Genomic DNA, 21,979 nt, shown 5'->3' on the forward strand with positions numbered 1-21,979 from the left:
ACAGACAGACAGACAGACATACATACATACATACAGACAGACAGACAGACAGACAAAACTTAATGCCTATAGCACTCTAAACCTCAGTTCAGTTTTGCTATAAAACATTACTGGTAATATACATCTTCTAAATACTGACAGAAGATTCTGCTTCAAAAGTTGGTATACAGACTCGTATATTTGCAATAAGGAAGTACAAGATGAGCTGCAATGTGCAAATACTTTTGCACCTACATAAAATTTTACACTAAGTCTTATTCATTATATTCCACCACAATATGGCTTTCAAATTAGTTATACAACAATGTGCTAGCACTGGCCAGTGTTTTTGCCGAGGTAGGTAGGTACGAAGAATTTATCAGGGTTCGCCACCAACATAACAATAATAAAGTAAATCTACAGTGCACCTGTTCTCCGAAGAGCTCCAGGTGCAGACACAGAACTACTAACAAAATGAAAGGATACTGAGAAACAATTTGAAAACATGGAAGGATGTAGAGAGAATTGTGTAAGTGAGTGAGAGTTAAAATTGAAATAGGTTAAAGTTTTAAGGGCAGAGTGGAAGGAAGACTTAGAGTGAGAGTGAGAGAGTGGGGAAGACTGTTCCAAAGTGGAGGAGCAGTGTAAGAAAAGGAACATTCACCAAGCTTCTGAGTCACAAATGGTGTATAGTACGGAAATTTATGTAAATTTTACCAGATTACACACCTGTTACCAAGGTAACAAATCTTAGCAAAAACACTGCTTATACCATGAACATTCATACATTAACACTGGAAAGCAGTGACTTTTACCTCCCTTATAACAAACTGTCAAAAAACTTACCTAGACGACATACAATTCTACAAAACATTACTTTAACTAGTAAATAAATATTTTTATTTTATTTGAAATTCAAATCAGGGTTACAGGCATATCACGTTTGCTCAGATACTAATTCAAAATAATTCAAAATGTGTTCAATTTTTTGTTTGTTTAGAAAGCATTGATAGTACATGAGTTTATAAGTTTTTCACTCAAGTGAAAAAAAGTGACATGAAAAACTTGACTAAACTATTCTGATATAATAATGCTAATGTCAATGTGTGTCTTCTATGATGTCATAACAACCGTCTTCTGGCATTGTGAGAACAGTTGATTTTATAGTAGGGGTTTCTTGAACATGTTATGATACCTATGATAAATGATGTCATCGGAGTATTTATGAATTATATCGTAATACAACGTTTGAGTTTAGTCAAGTGGTGGTTAAGTATACTTCAGTAAATACAAAAATGCGAGTACCTTTTTAAATATGCAGTAATAACTACGCCTAAATCTGTATAAACTCAGCTTGTGCCCCTTTAACTAAAGTAACTTGTCAACAACATTGTGACATACATGTACATATTTTCCAAAATAGTACTTTAACCAAATAAATATTTATTGAAAAGACTACAAGTATTCCATAATGCAGCTTGCATCATGGGTTCAATCAAAAACAAAAAAATTGAAGGTTTTTTTTTTAACTTTAAATATTCTTCTGTGTATTGAAGATCATCCTAACATGGAAGTGTCAATATTTGGGAAATATAAATATCTAGAGAAAAGGCCTATTAAAGTGTAAAAAAAAAATTATAGTTTGATTATTTTGCAATTTTTTCAATAACAAACATTTTTTATGTGATAGTTTTATCATGCTTACAATATTTTTTTTGTGTTCTCATTTAGAACGATATAAAACAAAATGTAGTAATTGTACATGTATTATACCACGCACGAGCCAGGTTCAACAAAAAAATATGGAATATATACTCTGGTCACGACAACATATGTAGTACGTCACAACAACGAGTGTCTCCGTCATTCGTTTGAAATATGAGCCAAAACACTCAAAGTTGCTAATACTTTCCTAGGATTTTTTTTATATTACTGGTGATGGTTTAATTATGTTATTCCCCATATTTTTCTGCATTCAGCCGGAAAATACTTCTGAACTAAGGGGTTGTCACAACGAGTCGAAGGCCCCTTAGGTCACTTGTACTTTCCTTGGCTGAACAAAGAAAAATATTGGACAATAACATCTAATTACCCTCCCAGCTGGTCTAAATTTGACAGCATTTTCATTTATTTGCAGGAGCTTGGAGTGAAAACCTGCAGTTTCCAGACATTGATTGCTATGACAACCGATTTTATCTACCTTCCGATATATCACCTACAAACATTGGTGTGTAATTGCTGATTTATCAGTTTGTCATGAGTTTTAGGTGTTGAAGTAGAGATGACACTGTTTGATTTAAAACCAGGTGAAAAACCATCAATATGCAAATTAGCTTGTGAATTGAGCCATGGCTTGTTTTAAAGTCTGGGGTGAAAGAGCATCAATGTGCACCTGGACTTTTAATTGGGTAACATATCTGGTTTATAACTAAATACAAATGTATCAGTATGCAATATTGGTTGTCAATTAGGGCAACTTCTTGTTCATGAAACCCAGGTGGACAGCCACCAATATGCAAAATTAGTCTAAACCTTTCAATAATCCTAATTACCACTAATCTTGTACATTCTGACACCTGCATTTACAAAGCCCATCCCACCACATAAAATACAGTGACATGGTTAAACACATCTTTGCCGTAATCACACCAAGCCAACTAATTATCAACAACATTTCACTCTTTAGGAATCACGACCAAATACACAATCTTGGAGTTCAGATGCCAGCTCTGTCACCTCATCATCATCTGTATCAGTTTCGCTGAATGTACTGCGTGGCGAAAAACGATTACCGCGACTCAAAAACGAATGTAGTTTACCGATGGAAGCCAAAATGAGACCGAGGTATGGTGGGGAAGGTTTCATTGGTCTTGAGATATATTCTGGATGGTACTGGACTCCTACAAAGTAGGGATGATCTGTGAATACAAAAAAACAAAAACACAACCATCAGTAAAACACACAGTTTGTAAGATTCACTGTGGCGGAGCGCCCTCACACAAAACCATCACTAAAACACAGAGTTGGTAAAATTCGCTGTGACGGAGCGCCCTCACACAAAACCATCAGTAAAACACACAGTTTGTAAGATTCGCTGTGACGGAGCGCCCTCACACAAAACCATCAGTAAAACATAGTTTGTAAGATTCGCTGTGACGGAACGCCCTCACACAAAACCATCAGTAAAACACACAGTTTGTAAGATTCGGTGTGACGGAGCGCCAGCCCCTCACACAAAACCATCAGTAAAACACACAGTGTGTAAGATTCACTGTGATGGAGCACCCTCACACATCAGTCAACCCCTACACATGTCTGTATCGAACTGGACACTTACCGGTGAGGGCGACACAACTTACCTTACAGTCTATAAAACACACTGAAAGTGGAATAAATGAATCTCAAATCCTTTAGCCTGAAAGATCTAGGTGTTGCTTCCGCTTCTATAATGCTTTCACTCAGAGTAACAAGTGGTTACAAAGCAGATCAACAACTGGGCCTTTCAGACTAATAAATCAGTCAGACAAAATCAGTTTTATACTTTTCAGCTTTCAGTATCTTTTGCAGACACTTTGCTATATATTTATTACACAAGTACATGTATATTACAACTGCTATAGACAGTTTGCGTAATTCTGTCTGTGAATAAGGTAAGAACACCAATACACTTTCTAATATTTGAGGTGAATTTTGATTAAATGAAATTACATTGTTTTGACTTACCATCCAATTCCATGATTTCCATTCTTTCACCTTCAACATCATGTCCAACAAATTTCATTCCTTTCTCTTCAAAACTACTCACTTTCTTTGGATTAACCTGATTTTAGAAAACATGAAAATATTTCATTTACGGATATTTACCTCACACACTGATTTGTGTTTTTACAATATTTCATTTACGGATATTTATCTCACACACTGATTTGTGTTTTTACAATATTTCATTTACAGATATTTACCTCACACACTGATTTCTGTTTTTAAAATATTTCATTTACGGATATTTATCTCACACACTGATTTGTGTTTTTACAATATTTCATTTACAGATATTTACCTCACACACTGATTTCTGTTTTTAAAATATTTCATTTACGGATATTTATCTCACACACTGATTTCTGTTTTTAAAATATTTCATTTACAGATATTTACCTCACACATTGATTTGTGTTTTTAAAATATTTCATTTACAGATATTTACCTCACATTGATTTGTGTTTTTAAAATATTTCATTTACAGATATTTACCTCACACATTGATTTGTGTTTTTAAAATATTTCATTTACAGATATTACCTCACATTGATTTGTGTTTTTAAAATATTTCATTTACAGATATTTACCTCACATTGATTTGTGTTTTTAAAATATTTCATTTACAGATATTTACCTCACACATTGATTTGTGTTTTTAAAATATTTCATTTACAGATATTTACCTCACATTGATTTGTGTTTTTAAAATATTTCATTTACAGATATTTACCTCACACATTGATTTGTGTTTTTAAAATATTTCATTTACAGATATTTACCTCACACATTGATTTGTGTTTTTAAAATATTTCATTTATAGATATTTACCTCACACACTGATTTGTGTTTTTACAATATTTCATTTACACATATTTACCTCACACACTGATTTGTGTTTTTACAATATTTCATTTATAGATATTTACCTCACACACTGATTGGTGTTTTTACAATATTTCATTTACGGATATTTACATCACACGCTGATTTGTGTTTTTAAAATATTTCATTTATAGATATTTACCCCACACACTGATTTGTGTATTTACAATATTTCATTTATAGATATTTACCTCACACATTGATTTGTGTTTTTACAATATTTCATTTATAGATATTTACCCCACACACTGATTTGTGTTTTTACAATATTTCATTTATAGATATTTACCTCACACACTGATTGGTGTTTTTACAATATTTCATTTACGGATATTTACATCACACATTGATTTGTGTTTTTAAAATATTTCATTTATAGATATTTACCCCACACACTGATTTGTGTATTTACAATATTTCATTTATAGATATTTACCTCACACATTGATTTGTGTTTTTACAATATTTCATTTATAGATATTTACCCCACACACTGATTTGTGTTTTTAAAATATTTCATTTACAGATATTTACCCCACACACTGATTTGTGTTTTTAAAATATTTCATTTACAGATATTTACCCCACACACTGATTTGTGTATTTACAATATTTCATTTATAGATATTTACCTCACACATTGATTTGTGTTTTTACAATATTTCATTTATAGATATTTACCCCACACACTGATTTGTGTTTTTAAAATATTTCATTTACAGATATTTACCCCACACACTGATTTGTGTATTTACAATATTTCATTTATAGATATTTACCTCACACATTGATTTGTGTTTTTACAATATTTCATTTATAGATATTTACCCCACACACTGATTTGTGTTTTTACAATATTTCATTTATAGATATTTACCTCACACACTGATTTGTGTTTTTAAAATAATTCATTTACGGATATTTACCCCACACACTGATTTGTGTTTTTAAAATAATTCATTTACGGATATTTACCCCACACACTGATTTCTGTTTTTACAATATTTCATTTATAGATATTTACCTCACACATTGATTTGTGTTTTTACAATATTTCATTTATAGATATTTACCTCACACATTGATTTGTGTATTTACAATATTTCATTTATAGATATTTACCTCACACATTGATTTCTGTTTTTAAAATATTTCATTTATAGATATTTACCTCACACACTGATTTCTGTTTTTAAAATATTTCATTTATAGATATTTACCCCACACACTGATTTCTGTTTTTACAATATTTCATTTATAGATATTTACCTCACACATTGATTTGTGTTTTTACAATATTTCATTTATAGATATTTACCTCACACATTGATTTGTGTATTTACAATATTTCATTTATAGATATTTACCTCACACATTGATTTCTGTTTTTAAAATATTTCATTTATAGATATTTACCTCACACACTGATTTGTGTTTTTAAAATATTTCATTTATAGATATTTACCTCACACATTGATTTGTGTTTTTACAATATTTCATTTATAGATATTTACCTCACACACTGATTTGTGTTTTTACAATATTTCATTTATAGATATTTACCTCACACACTGATTTGTGTTTTTAAAATATTTCATTTATAGATATTTACCTCACACACTGATTTGTGTTTTTAAATACCAATTTGAATATTTAATTAATGGATACTGAATATACTGATCTGTTTTTTAAAATACAAAATATTTTATTATGGATATTGAAATTGAACACTGATCGATGTTTTTACTAAGGTTTGGCAGAGGGGGAAAATTTCATAGATTTCCTAACTTACTTTGGTTGAGAACCGTTGTAAAAATACCTGGATAACTCTGGTCGTTATTACCTACTTACAGCCCCAAAGTTCAAAAATTAGTACAGACTTATAAAACACTGTCTAAGACTACCAAATTAGTAGTAAAGGGCACACAGACTGTTAAAAATTGTATCTACATATACATGTAGAATGCTAAATTAGCCATATCAAATTAGCAATCGTATGGGCCATATATGCATATACATGTAGAATGCTAAATTAGCCATATCAAATTAGCAATCCTTCGGGCCATATATGCATATACATGTAGAATGATAAATTAGCCATATCATCCTATGGGCCATATATGCATATACATGTAGAATGCTAAATTAGCCATATCAAATTAGCAATCCTTCGGGCCATATATGCATATACATGTAGAATGCTAAATTAGCCATATCAAATTAGCAATCCTTCGGGCCATATATGCATATACATGTAGAATGATAAATTAGCCATATCATCCTATGGGCCATATATGCATATACATGTAGAATGCTAAATTAGCCATATCAAATTAGCAATCCTTAGGGCCATATATGCATATACATGTAGAATGCTAAATTAGCCATATCAAATTAGCAATCCTTAGGGCCATATATGCATATACATGTAGAATGCTAAATTAGCCATATCAAATTAGCAATCCTTAGGGCCATATATGCATATACATGTAGAATGCTAAATTAGCCATATCAAATTAGCAATCCTTAGGGCCATATATGCATATACATGTAGAATGCTAAATTAGCCATATCAAATTAGCAATCCTTAGGGCCATATATGCATATACATGTAGAATGCTAAATTAGCCATATCAAATTAGCAATCCTTAGGGCCATATATGCATATACATGTAGAATGCTAAATTAGCCATATCAAATTAGCAATCCTTAGGGCCATATATGCATATACATGTAGAATGCTAAATTAGCCATATCAAATTAGCAATCCTTAGGGCCATATATGCATATACATGTAGAATGCTAAATTAGCCATATCAAATTAGCAATCCTTAGGGCCATATATGCATATACATGTAGAATGCTAAATTAGCCATATCAAATTAGCAATCCTTAGGGCCATATATGCATATACATGTAGAATGATAAATTAGCCATATCAAATTAGCAATCCTATGGGCCATATATGCATATACATGTAGAATTATAAATTAGCCATATCAAATTAGCAATCCTATGGGCCATATATGCATATACATGTAGAATTATAAATTAGCCATATCAAATTAGCAATCCTATGGGCCATATATGCATATACATGTAGAATGCTAAATTAGCCATATCAAATTAGCAATCCTTAGGGCCATATACATAGACTACTAAAATATATTATCTAGACGACCAAATTTATAAAGTAGTACTCAGTTAGACCAATGGAAATCAATAGAAATTGCAACCGAGGTAGTTCACTTTCAAGCAAACAAGCTAAATTCAAGTTCTGGGCCCTTAACAAAAACACAGTTTTATTTTATGATTTGTTGTGTATAGTGACTGATGACATAACTATGGAGAAAGTCTAAATAATAATAATAATAATAAGATGATTTGTAATGCACCTCATCTCCGAAGAGCTCGAAGCGCAGAGGAAGAGTGGATACAGAAATAGTTAATGGAAATGTGAATTCAAGGTATTGTGCAAATAAATATGCAAATAAAACATCTAACTTCACCTACCTCATATCTATGTCTATGTCTTTCCTCAACAAATTCATTATTTCCATATAACCGTTCTGTAAAAAAAGAATTCATGGGTTCAATTATATATACAAATGACATCCAAGTCCTTTCAAATATTGGCATATATTATCTGAAAAAATGCACATAGTCATATGTTTTTTTTGGCGTTGGATTTATTTTAGCTGAATATGCATAAAAGCTTTATCTGTCAAAGCAAGTCCTGCTAGAAACATACATTATAGGTTGTCATATTTTCACATATTTAGCTGTTTTGCAAAGTGTCAAAAAATAGTTGCTGTGAATACAGTGGGATTACCAGATAAAGTTGTGTTATTAATTATAATGTACAACTAGTGTCTACTTTTTCCTTTGCACTCTCTGCCAACTGAATTTGCCATTTGACCAAATTTTTCATGCACCAAAATAAATACATTTACAGTATATTGAGTACAAAAACCACTGCTTGAAAGTTTGATCAGTTTCAAACTACAGTTTGTCTTTTTTTTCTACTATAACACGAGCTTGTTGTACAGATCAAGTTTGGAAACTTCAGATTTTGAATCTTGTAATCTACGTTTGTATTGTGTGTAAAATACTACCTACAGTAAAATTGTGAATTGGAGCAATTTACTTGTTAGATTATGTCAGTTTCGCACGCTTCATAAATTTCCAGGAAAGACACTGGTTCATCTCTTCATGAGGGCATTTGAAACATGTACATCAGGTCTTTCTTGTTCAGTGCCATTGAAAATTATTGTGGACTGGATTTAAGCACTATAAGAATGTTTCTGATTGACACATTGCATACATACAGACATCCATCACTACATGATAACAGACTAACATAAAATATATATACACTTACTGATGACTGACTGTTCTACTTTGAAAATAGTTCTTCTTTTGCCTAATCTCATTGTTCCACCCATCTGTCCAGGATTGTGTTCTGGCATCTCAATGATCTGAGAAAGAAAGTGATCCTTAATTACGGTTTCATCTTTCACACACAACAAATTTATTACTAAAATCATCTGCTGCTCATCGTTATCATGGATTTTCACAGAGGGTCGCTGCGTTTTTCATTGTTGTTTGTACGCATTCAACTTTGACAATAACCCCCATGAAGTTAGAGGGCCTTTAATACCTGTCTCGCTTTCAAATAACAATAAAATAACTGTAATTGTCTACAAGGAAACAGTTTACAAATGGAAGGATCTAAAACCACAGCTTACAAGTTGGTCAGAGTAGATTGTACAGTATCAATTTACATCAACTTACCACAGGATGTTTGGATTCTGGTTCAAACTCTGTGGAGTGTGCTCCTTCCCATCCCAACACATGACGTGCAAACTCTATTACTGCTATTTGAAGACCTAAACACACACCTGTATTAAAATGCAACGATATACAAAGATTGATTAGGTAAGTTTGTTTTCAGATGGGTTACCTTACATCTAGGATATTGCACTGGTCTAGGTAACCTTTTAGGCTGGGAGTGTGTCAAGACAGAAATTTGAAAAATTCATATTCATACATGTCAAGGATATCTTGTAGATCTGAACAATTTATACATTATTACTAAAACGTAACATTTTCCCCCACACCCAAACACAAGTATATGACTCTGTAAACTTCAACAATATGCCATTCCAGACTGCAAACAGGAAATTGAGAATACAGCACCCTCGCTGTACCACCACCGGGGTACCACCACCTCATAGTACCGTTTCTTAAGAGCTTTTGTCCCTCAAATCAGGGAATTTGATGTGTTTCGTATTGATCAGACATCTAGGAAAGCTCTATGAATGATTAACTGAGTTAAACCTATACCACACGTATACTGCCAAGTTACACACAGACAGGAAGTAGAGCGCCACCATGGCAAATTTTTGAAAGGCCTATAGTTTCGATATACGTGAGTTAATAAACACCACTCGGATGAGCTGACAGACCTAAGAATGTCACTCTCATCTCTCTCTGAATGCTACATTGGGTTAATATGTGTGTTCTCTGGTAACAGAGGTATGGAGAAAAGTATATTTGACTTTTAGACTGTTTCAATTGACCGATTCTAAGTTTTTCAGCCCTGGTATTACATCCCGAGAGACACCATTCAATGTGTACACCCACACTAGCCCTATCTATACGGCACTAAAATTCCTACTTGAGGTAGGATTCAGGATAGTTTGAAGCCCATGTAGACGCAAACGTGTCCTGAAACTGTTCTGAAACTGTCCTGACTTAGGACAACTTTGAGAGGTTTCCTGAAACCCTCCTGACTTCTTCATCCTATGTACTGTCAGGACGGAACACACGACATCTATACCACAATTTTCCTAAGTGTAGACACAAATCTATCCTACCTCAGGTAGGACGACCTACATGTAGATGGGGCTACTGTTAAACTTACAGGTACATGTCATGTATGGTCACTTTTCAAACAGACTTTTGACCATACTTATTATTCAGGGCTCGAAATTCGTTTTTTTTCATGGTAGCCCAGGTGGGCTACCATCATTTAAATTTGGTAGCCCGAGAGCAGTGATTGGTAGCCCATATGCATGCATTCCTAAATTAACGGTGTTTGTATATATAATGTAACTATATGATGTATTGAATTCGATGATTGATTGAGTCACGTTAACGCGTTATGTGTGCCATAAGCAATTTTTTGCATGTATGTGTCTGGGGACGTGTCATAAAGAGGGGACATGTGAGGCTTACTGTTAGCAAACAACGTACGGTTATCATGGTTATTATTGCAATGTAGAATAAGACATCTAGTCCCAGTTCTTACTAGTAACTATTAGCTAAATCTCTTGGTGGTGAGACCTGTAAAATTTGAATATGATTCAACGTATGGAAAACGTATAAACAGTTTCATAAGCCCCATGGCCATTTCCTGATGTGGAGACTACGTCTTGGGTAGTTTAGAAACTATGTGCTGTTATCATTATCTATCCACGTGATTGGTTACTTATTAACAGACGGGTTAGACAGGTTTTGTATCGATACATGACGGCCATTACGGCAAAGGCCCAGCTTCCATTCATGGGCGAAGAGATAATCAAACAGAGTCTAAGACCACATCGGCAGACGGTCCATGCTGAAAACTTCACTCAGATAAATTCAAACCATCACGTCACCATTTCATTCTCACTAAAACTTCAACTGTGGACTTTCGTTTGGTAGCCCATCAGCAGTCTTTTCGGGCGACTGCTCATCCGGTGATGAGGTTGTTGTTGATTTTTTTCGAAAGTAATTTAAGAGACTCATTGTGCCAGACGAAACGTCAGTTTTGATATTAGCGGCGGGCCTGTACGGCTGTGATTAATAGACGCAATTTTATCAAACATGAACACTGAATGTAGCAACTTTTATTAAAAACTTATTGTTACATTTCATGCAAGTTACGTTGTCACAGTGAACGCGTGCGAGTAATCAGCTGGTATGTACATGTTCGTCCGTACAACACACACGCGGCCGTGCATGCGTGTGGTAGGTCATGGACTGTGTTGCCATGGTTGTATTGTTGACAATTTTGTTACATTTTATATAATTTTTAAGACCACGTACGTACACATTGGTAAGACGTGTTGACGTTCGATGTTCAGCGGGAACGTATTGTGTTGGTTATATTAGCGACACGACGAAGGCCTGACATGTCAGCTTACTGTTTACGTCGGTAGCCCAAGTGGGCTACCAAATACGAAAAGTAGTAGCCCCGTGACAACATTTGGTAGCCAAATGACACGGGGCTACCGTTAATTTCGAGCCCTGTTATTTTATAGCAAAACTTAAATTTGTAGAATACAATCAACTAGTTATGAGTTATGTCTCTATGAAGGCTTATTTTTTCATCAAGCTGATAGTTACATCATACTTACCCAAGTAGGGTTTCTTGTTGACTCTAGCCCAGTGTGCTGCAGCTATTTTACCATCTGTACCACGCTTACCAAAACCACCAGGTACCAACACACCACTGAAATCAACAGAGATGTCTGTTAGGACTGATCATTTGTAGGTGCATAATTAATATTTCTGAAAGTCTGTCAACCAGTAATAATCTGAAACATGCACAAATTTGTGACTTTTTCATTCCTACAACATTTTTGTTCACTGCCAGCTGTTTAACTACAAAATACTACTTTTTTCATCCCTTGGTTCCTGGTTACTTACTTGCTACTACAGAGTTGTTGCCAGGCTTCATGATACCTCACTGGATCCGTTTCTTTGGTTGCATTCTCCAAATCATCAGCTTCTACGTACTGTTAGCAAAATAAAAAAAAAAAAACATTTTACTTTCTTGTTAAAATTAGATGAATTATTGCAAGCACATTAATTTTTCCAATGTGATGAATTATAGTGAAAATAGATTTGCAAAGACAATATAACCAGGGGACTTAATTTGTTTAAATACTGACAATAGATAATATAATAAAGTGCATTCTACAAAGAATGCCATGGTCATAGTCCTGTACAATGTTTACCCCTCGCAAGGAACTATGACGGCACAACGGCCCTTTATACTTCCTCTACTCCCTGGGGAGTATTCAATCCATTCCAGCCTTTATAAGCACATATGATTAAAACATTCCCATGGCAACACCTATCCTACCAGGTCCCCACTTATATAGCTGGGTTGACTGGGGTACACACTCCTGGTACAAGTCATGCAAAGCATGTTTTCATTCAAACACAAACACCAGCGGCAAGGCTTGAACCAACAACTTGCAGGTTGCATGCAAGCCAGCCACTCTAACTATTCAACCATCAGCACATCCCAATCATCCTCAAACCAATAAACTTTCAAACATATTTTGTCATATTTACCTTGACAATCAGTCTATGATTACAAGCCAAGGCAGAGTGCCTCATTGCTTTGATGACTGAAATATAGGCGTCTTCTAACTTGGTATACTTGCCAACTAAGGCTATTGTCACCTCCTTCAACATACGGTCATGTCTAGGGAAGATAAAAAATAGTGGGTAAAACATGAGTTGTTAAAATAACTATGAAAGAATCATATAGCAATGGGGGGGGGGGGGGGGGTATAAACATTGGGTAAACTGTAAATTATTATAACTATGAATTGCTATAATCTTAGGTCCATATATTGACAAAAAATAGTAATACAAAATGTTTTGTATTTGTAACGTAGTCAGATAAGTCTCATACTTGAATGTAACAAGCATTTTTATGTCAAACAAAATATTCCTTTACTTTTGGTATGTGACCAAAATTTCACAAGATTCTATGCACAAAGTTTTTCATTTGACAAATATTCATGGTGCAAAACTTTAAAGATCTGGTACATTTTTACAACACTGACAATAAGTAAATCATGGCCATATCTTGTTTTGTAAGTTTTCCATTTAAGGGAACATGGTGGCAACTTTGCAGATGAAAGCTGCTTGAAGAATTAAAGTCTGCTTTGAAGAATTCCTGTAGAACTCAACACACAGACACAGACACAGACACAGACACAGACACAGACACAGACACAGACACAGATACAGATACAGATACAGATACAGACACACGCACACAGACACACACACAGACACACACACACAGACACACACACACACAAACACACCAATAAACTGACAAAGTTACTACAGCAGCAATTGAGGTTTCAGTACACCACTTGAACTTCGTTCTTCACCAACTGTTGATAAATTCAAGGATATCAAGACATCTGTTTGCAAGAGCTTTCTAACTTTTTACAATAATCTACTATTATTCCTGTTCAGCGCCATGGAACATTACATCGTATTGGATTTTGGCACAATTCAAGTTGTTTTGATTGATTGATTGATTGATTGATTGATTGATTAATTGATTGATTGATACTAATGATAGATGCAAACTAAAACTATTGTTGTGTTCAATATATGTGTTAGATTACATACTGGGGGTAAGTGGATGATAACAGCGCCTCAAAGTCTGTTGTATGTGCATATAATCACCAAATCAAGATAGTTTAAGCCCTAAAAGTCCCTAAAATGTACCGTACACTAAGATTATGGACTAGAAGTTACCAGAGACCGACACCGCACTGCGAGTACAAATTAGCAAATGTCTATTCTATAGCTTAATATATGAACATGTTGCAAAAAATAATGTTAGTTTATATGTCTTGGTATGCCAAAACCTCAAGTGCCACTGTCATAATGCAGACAGACAGACAGACAGACAGACAGACAGACAGACAGACTGACTGGTTCTCAAAACAACTGTAACTACATTCACCTTTCTGCCAGCTCTTTCCACTTTGACAGTGTACGTCTGGGTTTTTGTGGATAGCAAAAGTTGAGTCTCTGGTTGAAGAATGGTAAGATGTTTTGTTCAAACAGCATTATGGGTACACGATAAATGGAAGTACAATCATGAATACAAATGACCTGATCTGGATCAACATGACAAAACAACGACACCTTCTCCTTTACACTCTTGACAATGGGATTCTGACTTCTACACACAATCTGAAAGAAAAGTAAAAAGAAAAAATTTAATTCATTAAATTTCTGGTTATAAATTTTCCAAATCATTTCTTGTCCGTATTTCCATAACATTAAACTGCATACATGTCACACTTTCTGTTTGTGCAACCTAAATCTATATGAGATTAATGAGCCGACATGGAACAGTAATTTCTTTATGTCGCGTTTATCAAATTATATTTTTCAAAACAATACTCAATGATGAAATAATTAGATTCTCCATATATTGCCTTTTTTCAGAGACAAATGTGTCAAAATTTTACACAAGGGACTTTGCAGTGTAATTGCTTTCGAAGCCTTCTTGAAAAACAAAATTCATCACATTTTCACAACTATTTAAAGCTGATAAATTAGGACATTCATCACTGATAATTAAGCGTTCTCACATTCTGGCAGCACAAAAGAGAATTTGAGGTACAGCTTGAATAATTGATACTTTACTCAATAAAAATACATTATATTAAAGTCACACAAGCTGAGTTTACAATGGGTTATTTCACTCAAGTGAACATATTTACATAAAATCTAAATTACACTCTTCTAGTGTACTGTATTTGGATGCCTACCTTCTACAACATTACAATTGTCTTCTGGCATTGTTAGAACAGTCAATTGCATTGCAGGAATTTCCACAGCATTTTTTCATACATATGAAAAATTAGGTCATCGGCTCATATATAAGTTATGTTTTTTTATATAAGGATAGACTCTAAGAGTTCAGTCAATTGCAAGTGATGGTTACATGTTTCAGTCCGTAGAATGACTTTTGAATATGCAGCAAAATTTGACCTCCAAAACATATAAACTCAGCTTGTGCCCCTTTAATGAGAAAGACTTCAACTTACTAGATCTGGTGACAACCCAAGCCCTCGGAGTTCTCTGACGCTGGCTTGTGTTGGTTTGGTTTTCTGTTCTCCAGTTGAGTTAGGTTGTGGCACTAAACTTACATGAATACAACAGAAATTCTCTCTTTTCACTCTGAATTGAAACTGTCTGAATGCTTCAACAAAGGGCATGCCTTCAATGTCTCCTATGGTTCCTCCAAGCTGAAAGTAAAATATAACGCCGAGTTATGGTGAAAAATTTTCAAAATGAAGCAAAACAATAGCTTCTAATGCATTGAAAATAATACTACTCTGGCAACTGAGGTTTTGCTTTAAAATACACACAAACTAAACCTGTTCTTGCTGTCAAGTATAACATTCATGCCACAGTGACACCATCGGCTGCCTAGAACCCTCCCATGTTTTAGAGCCTGATAATGAACAACACAAAATATTTTACAGTCCAGCTAGACCACTGCAAATTGAATATGGTGTTCCAAAATGAAAACTCAGTCGTCAATAAACTCAAGCTAAATTCAAACCTGTGTGTGTGATTGATATCATCAGAATTACTCATTGATTGGCTTACCTCAATGATACAGACTTCTGGTTCTTTCTTGTCTCCATCAACTGGTACCTTAGCAACCCTTTCAACCCACTCCTGAATAGCATCAGTGATGTGTGGTACGACTGTGTGCAAAGGTTAAAGGTCATGACAAATCAGCAAACCTTTGTGAATAATTGCTTCAAGATATACAAAACATATTGTTTCAGCAATATTATTCCAAAATAAGGTAATATGGGTCACGGAGTAGGACTTCTCAAACTCTCTTGCAATTCTACCAGTTTTTCTTAGACGTACAAACAAAACTTACACTAATCTAATTTTGGTGTTGTCTGGAAAGAGATTACCACAACAAATAGGTAATCACTTAAAATACATCATACATCTTTGGTTTGATCAGTACACATCATACACTGACTGAATGGTCTGTAGTCTCACCTTGCACAGTCTTGCCAAGATAGTCTCCTTTCCTTTCTTTGTTGATCACATGTTGGTAGATCTTTCCTGTTGTAATGTTGTTGTCACGGTGTAATGTCACGTCTAGAAACCTCTCATAGTTACCCAAATCCAAATCTACTTCTCCGCCATCATCTAACACATACACCTCTCCTGTTGATTAAAAAGAAGTTCATGTTTTAAAAACAAACAAATTTTCACTAAAAATTCTTTTATATTTTATATTATAGACTGAAGAATTGTTTTTCAACCTTTATTCATAAAACTTAGCATCTAATTATTATATTTCAATCATGATACACACTTTATAAGGGTTAGCATATGGTTGACAATATTATATAGTGTGGGATATCGAGGTCAAGGTCATATAGTGTAGTACACAATTCATCTATCTATGATATTGACATTTGACCTCACCAACAATGTCAAGGTCAAACATTCATGATCGTGATTGGTGTTTCTGTCAAGGGTGGTAAATTGGTAAAATCTGATTGAGTTCCCCAGTCATTAACCAGGGTTCCCTATCAGTGTTTTTGTTAAGTGTGGTGGTAACAAGTAACCACTAGGTAAAACCTACCTGGATTTCCCAGTCATTTTACCAGAGCACACTAAAATTATGGGACAATGTATTAGACACTATTTCACTGATTGCCTGCCCCCCCCCACCCCCACCCCCCACCCCATATTACCCCTAGGATTCTATAACCTTGGTGAAAACATTGACCTTGTGAATACAAAAATACACTGGCCTCATTTCTTACACAATACTTCTATTATTCATAGCCACCTTTTAGTATGTCCTACAAATGGTGCATGACAAACGAGTTTAGCTGGCATGTTATGAATACATAATGATGACATTTAAAGTTTAAACATAGACCATGTCAATTTCTGACTTGACACAACTCACTCACCATGACAGGTGACAGTATATAACTTTTTTATGCCAGGTAAGGTAAACCAGCTCACTCTACTACAAGAAGTGCTTGATTTTATTCACTTTCAAACCTGAGTATCAAGATTGGAGAAATCTGCTTTAAGTTTTCTAATGTTATTTTATTTTATTTGTTGATAATAGTGTCCTAAGTCAGTGGACTTATAAAATAATATAAATAATTACAGTTCTTAGTACAGGATACAAAGAAAGAGTCGCATCTCGTACTCTGGACTTATATAAAAAGAAGCACAGTTGTCACCTGTCTCAATTGTAAATGGTGTGTTTCCTGCAATTCAAAGCCTCTAATAAAACATATCTTATCACATTTTTTACAGAAAACCATGAAAACCATTCTTGAATATCAGATTTGACCTACTTATATATTGACAGTGTTTGTCAGTTGTCAACTTAGTATTCTGATAACAACTAACCCTACCAACAACTCCACGATTTACCCTTTTCACAACCCTTGATAAAAAGCTTCAAAACTGTCAATCAAATACAATGTATCTTGCCAACCTTTTGACTTTGGAGTCATTCTCCAGCTATAACAACTCACTTTGGATCATTTCCAATTGGAACAAACTGATGACCACAAAGCAATGAAACTCTCTTTAGTATATTCTGTATGTTATGTGTTTAATGCTCTCAGCTTGAGTGCAAAGCCGTACTGGAGTTCAGGTTACCTGATTTATTATGCAAATGAGCCACATTTGTATTGACAGGTGGTATAACTAGAAATTCTAATAATAAAATTTGATTCTCTTTAGTCTAATACAAACGTTACATAATTAATAATCTTTATGTCATTATAGAAATGAAGGTCTTTGTGATTAGGCTAAAAAAAAAAGAAAAGAATATTTTCTGAGCATCACTTAAATTCTGCGCATCACCAATATCAACAAGGGACATTGAACATGATCTATAACCTTAAATACCATTGTGTTGGTTTTGTAAGTGTGTGTGAGTTTGTCCAGCCAGGAGGGGGGGGTGACACAAAAATAACCCTTCCTACTTCAGTGAAGACAACTGCAGAGCCAATTGATAACAAGCAAATGATATCTGCCCCCTAATACACACTTTGCTCTAAAGTACTAAATAAAAAGAACAGTAAATGCCATAAACAGCAGCCTGAGTGACAGTAACCGTATTTGTCCACTCTCAAAAGGGTATCAAGTAAAAACTAGAACTGAATATAACACTTTATGAAGTCTATTTGTCATTAGTTCATAACAGTGAGATATATTTTCATTTCTAATCAGAAAATATTGACTACATGAGGAGTCCAAAATAATATGTCCTGTGAAATGAAAATCCAACAAGAACATACTATGATACATAATAGTCACTGTAGAGTTCTCTATAGCAAATTTCCCACATCAGTTACATATCTTTACACGAAATTGACTTGTAGTTAGTCTTTTTGTTCAAACAAGGTATCTTTCATTTACAATTGCACCAAGAAGGCCTGGGTAACAATTTGCATCAATTTCCTGTAGACTTCACCCAGGGACTTGGCTCTCCAGCTTGAGAGAGTAATATGTCAGAACAGCCTGTCAGGCCAGATACCTAGATAGCCTCGAGTCTCTGGGCAATCTACATTTTTGTATTACCTTGTCAATATACTGTCTGGTAAGGCTCCTGTGAGAATCCAAACCATGACACAATATGTGTAAACTTACCATGCTCATAAGGAGAAAAAGTTCCAGCATCAATATTGAGGTATGGATCAATCTTGATGGATGTAACACTCATACCACATGATTTCAGTAATGTTCCTACACTACTGGCAATCACACCTTTACCAATACCACTTATCACACCACCGGAAACCAGTATGTACTTCATGGCTGTCCTTGCTAAATTGGCCAGTGTAACAAATTATCAATATTCTGTGTGTGTGACTGGCGAGAGAGAGAGAGACAGGAAAAATGACAGATAATACGTAAGTCTGTGACCACAGCAGAATTACAATGACTTTAAACATGTATATCATGCAAGATGATATGTAGATAATCATTAATTATACCCAGTCTAAAAATAAGCTTGCAGGAACAGATACAAAAGACGATATGTCCAGATCCCAAGGTTTGAATTTAACTTCTACACTTCGTTGTCAGATTTACCAAAGTGAACTAGTGCAACTGCTATTTTGTTCTGATTTCTCTTGGTCCGACAAACAACCACATTAGAGTGACCCTATTTTTTTTCTGATTCTCATACCCGACCAACCCAAATTTTCAGCTCTGACATCAAAATTAAAAAGTATTTTTATTTTCGCTCGCACTTAATATTTTGTGGAACAGCGCCCTATCTGGCTAGAATAAGCAAGTGTCTGATCTGTCGACGTCATCTACAGTCATGGAGGCAGCAACAACACTTGTCCACAAACAGCAAGTAGGAGGGGGCTGAGAACATGGCAATTGTGTAGAGAAGCTGGGAAAGGGCTTGCTACCAGGAAACCAATAAAAAAATGGAGAGGAGGAAGAGAGGCAGAAAAACATGATTTTTTTAATTGATTTTTTTACATTTCTTTTAATTCGACTAATTGCCATGAAAAGGTAATGAAAAACATTTTTAATAAATAGGATCACCCTTAGACATAAAGTAGTCTACAAAAATGTTTAGTTGTCAACTTGACTGTGACTGGATTACTGCTAAATTCGAGTCCACCATACTTTTAGACCAGACAAGAAATATTTTTTTGTTTATAAATGCAAATTAGACGCTAGGAATAATTCATTAATTGATAGGGAGATTTACTCTCAGAATGCAAGTCTTATAGTCATTCCCTAGCTTTCATTCTGTCGACGTGCTCTTGAATCTGAACTTTAGAATATCTCAAAAAGGAACCTGCTAAAAAAATGGTACATATCTAATTAATGTAACACATAAATAATAATATGATACAATATTAACTTTTTTAATGCAAGGTAACTTTGGAAATTCAAATACTACCTTTACAGTTCCCATATGTTGAAGCAGGAAGAAACTGGAGTACCCTGGGGGAAACTTGTGCTGTTTCACAGTCAAACTGAGCATCACCTTTCTAACCTACAGATCTGGGATACACTGTAACCAAACCCAGCTGACTCTGGGTGGGTTTGCAACCAGACTGAATGCTAAGTGACACCATTTGGCCACCAACGTACAAACCCAAATGACACCATAACAACAGAATTTGTTCAACTGGGTGTTCTCTAACTTAGTTATTTTGTTGTATTTACTAAAACCAGATACACGTAACACTGCCTCTCCACTGTCTATGCCAGAATTCAGGAGTGTTACTTTTATCACATGACATGTCAGCTGCTCAGCAAAGTACATGTACCAACAATTTATTTTAAAATTCATATCTGCAAAGGAAAAACTACATTTTAAAGTGCCTTTGTATTCCTGCCAACTCTTTTTTTTATATCAATCAGTGGTATAATACAACTGATTGATATTATCAACATACTTTGACCCTCGCACACTGACTTTGGAATACTGCATAATCGTACAAATTACAAGATGCACATGATCAACAGACTGGGGTTAGTCAGGTGACCTTGACAATTTCAACTTTCATTCGAGGTCATGCAAAACGTGGACTCGTTGAAATCTCGCTTGGGAAAATATCTTATTCTGTTTTCATTAAATTAGACACTTTAAATAATACGATATAAAGTCGTAGAGACCTTGTCGCTAATTCAAAGTACAGTGTGTGTACCTAGTACCTTTGTACCAATATCATATATAAAATGGCGCTAACTTTAATTTTAAACAAAGCTAACTATTTTTGACATTATTGTGAGTAACTGTGGATTTTCTGAAAGTGCTTTGTTTTCATGTTCAGTATTTTCACGTTATTCATTTCCTCAATATATTAATATTCTGATTATTTTCTGAACTATACTTGCGTTGATTCCAACTATATTACTACGATTTCTATTTACTCTAACGGCATGTTCGAATAGATCGAGAGTCAAATGTTACATTTCCATTAGTGAAAAAATATAACAAATAATAGTGTACGTTGTCAGTGTTAATTTGGAAGGATAAAGAAAGGCGAGGTCTCTGGGTACGGTCAGCCAAATCTATCTGATCAGCTAAACTTTGACAGTGTGCACAACATGTACCACCGAGTTTCATGACCTCGCCACAGCTAAACCATTCATTCTCAATCGCAATCTCAATTTCACAATACACTGAACTGTGAACAGCTTTTTGACACAGTCGATTTCTAGATCTCATTCTGTCACCAAAAAGATTTGCCTGGCGACATCAACCGTTGTAATTCTTACATATCTGACATGCAATCATCGTCGACAGTTGTGAAACTAAACTTGGACACACAAATTGATCCTACATACCTGTAAAAATACGGTGAAATATGCTGAAACGGAGTTAGTGTTATGTTTGTTACCGTACCCACATGGTTTCGGCGCCAATGCAATGGACGCAGCGTTTCATGTTAGAATTTAGAAAGGGGAAGAGGAAGTCACCCACGGGAGGATGTTGGCAATTAAGAAGCTAGCAAAGAGCGTACTCAAAGCAATACAGATCTCA

At 34.6% G+C, this 21,979-nt stretch overlaps 1 protein-coding gene across 1 annotated transcript; it reads right to left on the reverse strand.

Annotated features, from left to right (window-relative positions):
• Positions 1-493: 493 nt before the first annotated feature.
• On the reverse strand, positions 494-21,861 carry LOC144433440 (CTP synthase 1-like). The gene is made up of 14 exons (XM_078121758.1): positions 21,784-21,861; positions 19,111-19,332; positions 16,474-16,644; positions 16,060-16,160; positions 15,492-15,692; positions 14,396-14,628; positions 12,973-13,105; positions 12,319-12,407; positions 12,027-12,121; positions 9,418-9,524; positions 9,005-9,101; positions 8,137-8,192; positions 3,703-3,799; positions 494-2,897 (listed from the first exon to the last, which is right to left on the reverse strand). Exons 2-14 carry the CDS (start codon positions 19,274-19,276, stop codon positions 2,662-2,664), a joined length of 1,782 nt encoding a protein of 593 aa, XP_077977884.1. The 5' UTR covers positions 19,277-19,332; positions 21,784-21,861; the 3' UTR covers positions 494-2,661.
• Positions 21,862-21,979: the final 118 nt, after the last annotated feature.

The sequence above is a fragment of the Glandiceps talaboti genome, chromosome 3 (genome assembly GCF_964340395.1).
Source record: "Glandiceps talaboti chromosome 3, keGlaTala1.1, whole genome shotgun sequence".
In the NCBI taxonomy this organism is placed as follows: domain Eukaryota; kingdom Metazoa; phylum Hemichordata; class Enteropneusta; family Spengelidae; genus Glandiceps; species Glandiceps talaboti.

Excerpts from the sequence above, each read along its gene's own strand:
- LOC144433440 (XM_078121758.1), bottom strand. The coding sequence starts at position 19,276 with ATGAAGTACATACTGGTTTCCGGTGGTGTGATAAGTGGTATTGGTAAA. Across the intron at positions 16,645-19,110 it reads TTTTTCTCCTTATGAGCATG|GAGAGGTGTATGTGTTAGAT; the intron begins GTAAGTTTACAC and ends TTTAATCAACAG. Across the intron at positions 2,898-3,702 it reads GGAAATCATGGAATTGGATG|ATCATCCCTACTTTGTAGGA; the intron begins GTAAGTCAAAAC and ends TTGTATTCACAG.